Source organism: Sinocyclocheilus anshuiensis, unplaced genomic scaffold (assembly GCF_001515605.1).
Source record: "Sinocyclocheilus anshuiensis isolate Anshui unplaced genomic scaffold, SAMN03320099.WGS_v1.1 scaffold481, whole genome shotgun sequence".
In the NCBI taxonomy this organism is placed as follows: Eukaryota; Metazoa; Chordata; class Actinopteri; order Cypriniformes; family Cyprinidae; genus Sinocyclocheilus; species Sinocyclocheilus anshuiensis.
The window spans coordinates 339,903-346,557 of NW_015539907.1; the positions used below are offsets into that span (position 1 = coordinate 339,903).

A 6,655-nucleotide genomic window follows, 5' to 3' on the forward strand; every position below is an offset into this window, starting at 1 on the left:
AATAAAGTAAAAATCAGCAAACAATGTGGAACCAATTAAATAAGTAATTAGTAAATAAGTAAAAAGTAAATAATTAAGAAACTTCCAAAATCACCTTAGATAAACGGCAAAAGTCAACAGGCTTTTCAAAATCCAAAATATTGCCAAACAGGTGCTTTTGCATCTCGTTTTGAAACTAAATCATCCGCCATCGTCTTGTCTATCTTACCTCACCTCACTCTTCTTGTCAGTCAGCTCGACTCACTCTCCTCACTGGATAAATTAAATCTGATCTGTGATGCGACTGTCGTTCAGCACGCTGCATTGAGCAGCCGCGTTCAGTTTTTAATTGTAGTGTCTGTTCTTTTACTGAACTAAATTATTTTTATTACTATAAAAAAAATCAAAACGACGGTGGGGGTCGGTGACGCAGTGGGTAAGTGACATAACCGGTGTTGCGGCTTAACACCGGTATCACCGTCAGCACCGTCTATCGCGGCAAGCCTAAACTGGTGCAGCGATTGCGAGCCAGGCCTTCTTGTCCAACATCAGTGCCTGACCTCACAAATGTTAAAAAACTCCTACAGAAACACTCCAAAATCTTGTGGAAAGCCTTTCCAGATGAGTGGAAGCTGTTATAGCCATAAAGAGGGGACCAACTGCATATTAATGTCTGTGTATTTAGAATGCGACGCCATTAAAGAGAGAAAGTCTTGGCCTTGCCTGTAAATCAACAATCTCTCCATACATACAAAGGTAGAGATACAAATTGATGTTTCTTTCCTGCATGCTTTTATAACTGCCTCAATGGAAGGATGTGGAACAGATGTTATTAATGTTGGCTGTTTATGAGCCCTTTGCTTGTATATTTGATAGATTTAAGTGGATTTATCATGAAGGTTAATTGTGCATGAGACTCCGCATCTGTGAATGCATGGTGAGTACTGTTTGTGTAATGTGTCGTGTTATTTGTGTGTAACTGCTCACTTCGGTGGGCTCCAAGTGTTCAGGTCTGTCCGAAATCAAGGCCCAAGCATCCACGGGTCAGGCGCTGACGGCAGATAGTGAATCTCACAAACACGTCTTGTGCCTCTAAGGACGTTAGGCAGTCACATGCCCCACTTCCGAACGACACCAGGGTCAGTCATCTTCAGGAATGGTTGTTTATGTCCTTGCTGCAGTTTGTCTTGGCCCGGCCTGCAAATCAACAATCTCTCCAATTGCTCTCACATGCAAGGCTAATTTGTTTTCCTGCTTGTGGCACTGTTTATGAGGAGAGCCACATTGAACACTGCTACCTCTGAGAGCAGGTCACAAGGGACCTCTGGACCAATCGCACAGCGGTCAGGCCACTGGACTGGGCGGATGCTTACAGGAACCCAGACTTAGAGACTCTCCCCTTGTCCTCCTGACTGAGAGAAGATAAATGCTAGGGGAGATTGATATTGGAGAATAGTGTAAGGTATCAAGGCCAGAACCAATGCAAATGTAGCTTATGATCAAGATCTTGAAATTTTCTTAAAGTAAAAGAATGTATTCTGAAGACTTTTCAGAAATTCACATGTGAATTAGTCATTCAGAACAGTTTTGTAAACCAGATTTAATGAAATTATCTAACTCAAAAGAATGATTCGTTCCACTCTCATGAATCGTGAGAGCTATTAAGTGAATAATAACTTACATTTTGGCTTCAGAAGACTTGGTATAAAGTGCAAATTACTTTCATACAGGATCGGAAAATTAACTTTTACATTAAGAGGCAATATTTGCCCCCCTTAATTGACTTCCAGCTGCATTTTTTTTTTACCTTTGTAAGGACTTTTTTATAATTACTAAATGTACCTTGGTTGAATTTAAGTATTTCATATAAAACAAAACACAACTTAAATCAATTTACAAAACTATAGCCTGCAGAAAGTCAGGTTATTTTAGTTGAAACAAACAAACTGGGAATAATTTAAATACATTGCAGAAAGCAAGCAAGAATGTTCCCCACCACTGAAGCGTGCTGTAACTTCAGTCTAGCACAAGTTCTGCAAACAATCACTCAAGCACACTGCAAAATGAATCTCTTGCATCGTATCTGCACTTTGTTGTTTATGATGAGAAAACTTGTGAGAGCATGTATACTGAACAAAACTGCATTTTCAGCAATGACTAATCTAAACTCCCCTGATTGGCCATTGCATTCATAAACTCAAAAGAAATGTGTGTGATTAGTGGTTATAATGCTCAACTCTGATGCAAAGTGAGCAGATCTAAATAATAAACACTTTTAATTCATTTTCATTTCATTTCATCTACATATATGCAACAGTTTTAATAGATTAAATTTAAGTTCTAATAGTTTTTCATTGTGGTTTTGCATCCTGGGATGCTTTTAAGCTTCAAAAACGATGCAAAAGCACTATAAAAGTGAACTATTTATAATTTCTGAGTGAGCTATCCTTTAATAAATTAACTAGTATCTTTCTCTCATTCTTTTCCCACTATCTTCCCTGGTTTCTGTTATGCAAGATCTCGACTCTGAGAAGATGTGGTCATGGTGTTCATGTCTAGACTGCCTGACGAGATTTTAGGTGTATTGATTTTTCTCTCACACTCTTTCTCTTCCATAAATCTGTTCCACCCAAAGTCATACTCCTCCCTCTGCTCTTAAAAATGGGAGTGCATCGTAGAAAAGTTTCAGTCCATTAATTTTAAAGTGCCAATGAAGTTGTTTTGAAGGCCTTTTGTGTTGTGTGAGATGTTTACACAACCGCTTCAATGGATAAAACGCATAAAATTAGTTCTCTGGCTTAAATCAGCAGGGGATGCTTGGTTGTCATACCCCTCACCTTTCACAGACTTTAATAATATAATTTTAATCACTCTCTGAACATATATTATTATACTGCAAATGTTTTTTCGGTCAGAAATGTAAAAATATTTTGAAAAACTCTTATACTCACCAAGGCTGCATTTATTTTAATTAATTTTATGTTTATTTTATATCTATTATATATTATATGTATTGTAAGTGTCCTATGCTTAGGACTGAAGACTCCAGAATCCTTTGAATCCTTTAGAAATCATTCTAATATGCTGAATTGGCATTCAAGAAATACTTTCTTTATTATTATTAATGTTTAAAACGGTTGTGCTGCTTAATATTTTTATGGAAATCATTACACTTTTTTTCAGGATTCTTTGATCAATAAAATTTCAAAAGAACAGCATTTATTTAAAATGTAACTTTTTGTGACGATGTACTATAAAAGTGTTTACTGTCTCCTTTGATCAATTTAATTAATATATATTAAATAATATTTGGTAACACTTTAGTATAGGGACCAGTTCTCACTCTTAACTAGTTGCTTATTAGCATGCCTATTATTAACATATTGGCTGTTTATTAGCACTTATAAAGCACATATTCTTTTTTTTTTTAAGTTATATTTATGGCTGATTTCTGCCTTTATTGGGACAGGAGAGTAGCGAGGTGACAGGAAAGCATTGGGTGGAGAGAGAGGGGGGCAGGATCGGCAACGGACCGCAAGACGGGAATCGAACTCGGGTCGGTGTGAGCGCAGTTGCCCTGCATGTCGGCGCACTAACCATGAGGCTATTGGCGCTGACATAAAGCGCATATTCTGCATGACTATATTCTACATCCCTAATCCTATCCAATACCTAAACTTAGTAACTACCTTACTAACTATTAAAGGGGTCATATGATGCGATTTCAAGTTTTCCTTTCTCTTTGGAGTGTTACAAGCTGTTCGTGAATAGATAAGATCCCTGAAGTTGCAAAGACTAAAGTCTCAAACCCAAAGAGATATTCTTTATCAAAGTTAAGACTCTGCCACACCCCCCAAAACGGCTCGTTCTAACACGCCCCCACATATCTAGGTCACTATGTGGGAATATTTGCATAATGCCGCTCAAATGTACAGGCAAAGAAAGAAGACGTGGTTTCAATAACCGCAGTTAGTGTTGAAGCAGCCATGTCAGGGAGACGCTGTGTGTTTCTAGGCGAAAGCAAAAGCACTTTATTTGGCCTTCCAAATAAGTAGATGCATTTAGGAATCTTTAAGATCACTTACAACAGAACAGCAATGCATTTTATGGACGACCGTGTCGTGAACCTAGGAGAGGAGGTAATTCTAACTTTGCTATGACAATCTGGCACTTCTGAAACATATTCTGTTACACCAAATACACAAAATAATGATCTTTAAAAAAGCATCATATGACCCATTTAATAAGCAGCAAATTAGGAGTTTATTAAGGCAAAAGTCATAGTTAATGGTTTGATAATAGCGAGAAATGGACCTTAAAATAAAGTGTGACATACTGTTTATATAATTAATACATATGTGTAAATGAATACATTTTGTCATCTTTTTTATACTTTTATTTAGTTTTCTCCATTTTTCCCTCCTCTATTCAATTTTTTAACACATCCAAAACTTGGAGAAGAAAGTCTGGCAGCTGTAACCTTAGAGAGGAGCCCCATGCATTGTAACGGGAGTCGATATGACCCAAGGGTGTGCCTTGAGGCCTAAGACAGAACCTGATTTGATGAGTCCAGCAGCGCAGAGCACCCCTCCCTTTGCTGTGTCTCTCTCCCTTTTATTCTCTAGATCCCTTCATCCTGAGTTCTCAGGTACCTGCATACAACTGTGGAGGGCTTTTTTTGAAGCTTGCTGGAGCATCCCAGGCTTAGCCAGGCCAGCCGCAGTGTGGCGTGCCCGTGCACATTTTTAAAAAAGTCAGCCTGTCTGTTTTTTCCTCCCCACTGCTCTTATCTATTCCTCCATCTTTCCCTCACCTCCCCTTCTCTCTCTCTCTATCTCCTATCTGTCTTTTTTTTGCGCTCTGTCTCTCTCTCTCTCTCTTTTGTCCTCACTTCACCTGCGCAGGGTTTTTTTTCTCTGCCATGCAGCAGCAAACGGATGAGTCAGACTGGCACTGCTACCTTCATCTCTCACTTTCCTCCTCGGTCTTCCCATCAAGTCCTGTGCAGAAGTGCAAGAAAGACTGCAGCATCAGGAGACACTAAACTCCCCCATTACAGCTGGTTTTGTAGGAAAGAGAGCAGCTTCTAGTAAAGCATGTCCAATTACAGTGAACCGGTGCAGAAAATGATATGAAGACGCCCTGAATATGGGCAAATATGGTTAATTATGATGGTTTCTGAAACTTAAAGGGATAGTTCACCTAAAAAATAAATCATTTAGTCACGCTCATGTCGTTCCAAACCTGAGTGACTTACTTTCTTCTGTGGAACACAAAAGATGATATTTTGAATAATGTCTCTGTATTTATTTTCTTCCATATACTGAACAGTGGAAGTCGATGGTCGCCAAAATGGTTTGTTTACCAGCATTCTTCAAAATATTATCATTATATTATTCATGTTCTGCAGAAGAAAGAAAGTCATACAGGTTTGAAACCAGCATGAGAGTGAGTAAATGATGACAGTATTAAAGAAATAGCTCATCCAAAAATTTTAATCGAGTACGTGTGTGTGTGTGTGTGTGTGTGTGTGTGTGTGTGTGTGTGTGTGTGTGTGTGTGTGTGACAGCCCGGTGAGAGAGAAAAGTGTCTTCTCTCTGTGGCAGTTTGCCACTCTTGTGTCGGCGCATGCATGGCCACACGGCCACCCTGGGTTTCATTATCCTCCTGGGTGACACAGTGTAGAAGGGTGAAGTCAGTAGAATGTCATGTTCTGTCCACCACCTTACTCCTTTCCTGGCCATCCACAGGGTATTCATGAACAGTTATTTGCTATTTAATAGTCAGTTGCAGGTGTTGTTAGCAGGAGGGACATTGTCATTCTGGCATTTGAATGGACAAAATTGGTAGAATGTATTGTGCAGTTTGAGTTGTCAATATTTTAGTCTATTTTTTTCAGAAGGGAAATAATGTAAGTTAATATTTAGAAGTAAACTAACATTTTGATGACCTCAACGTTTTATTTTATCCAATTTTTTTATTGTTGTTAATTATTTTATTTTATTTCATTTAATTTTTATTTAAAAAAAATTAAATAATAAAATAAAATAAATATTTCAGTTTTTCATTTTTATTTTATTTTATTTTGATTGTTTTTATTAAAAAATTATTTTATTTGAACCATTTTATTACTTATGGTTTTTATTAGGGATGCACCGATACCGATACTGGTATCGGTATTGGGCCCGATACTGAGCTCCTGTACTCGTACTCGTTAAAATGCCCCGATACCAAACGCCGATACCACACAGCATGTGATAAGTGCCATATTCAAACAAAGAAACATCGACAACAGAACAACAGACAGCAGAATGCAGAGTTAAGGATGTCTACTACGAAGTATATGTATGCAATGAATATAACGTTAAACATTCAGTATTAACGCCTGTATAGCTGATGTGCGCAAGCTGATAAACAAAGCACGCTGAGTGGATTGAGCGCGCGGCGGCGCAGATGCGCGAGCTTGTCGGAAATGCACTAGGCTGTACTATTCTGCATCAGTACAAATGCATGCGTTGCGCGTGTTTTGCTTGCTCGAGTGTTTCTACATTATATGAGTGGCTTTGGAATATAAATCGCAGCACGTTTCAGATGAAAAAAATGCGACATCTATTTCTGAAAATATCACAGTTAGGAGATTTATAACGAGTGGTTCCCTGTATTATTACAGCAAAGC

At 38.3% G+C, this 6,655-nt stretch overlaps 1 protein-coding gene across 1 annotated transcript in view; it reads left to right on the plus strand.

Annotated features, from left to right (window-relative positions):
- LOC107686324 (inositol 1,4,5-trisphosphate receptor type 2-like) overlaps window positions 1–6,655 on the plus strand; it is a 91,296-nt gene that overhangs the window by 45,585 nt on the left and 39,056 nt on the right. The window contains exon 40 of the mRNA XM_016483291.1: window positions 4,605–4,627. Within this exon, the coding sequence (XP_016338777.1) occupies window positions 4,605–4,627 (23 nt within the window). The remainder of the gene's footprint in view (window positions 1–4,604; window positions 4,628–6,655) is intronic.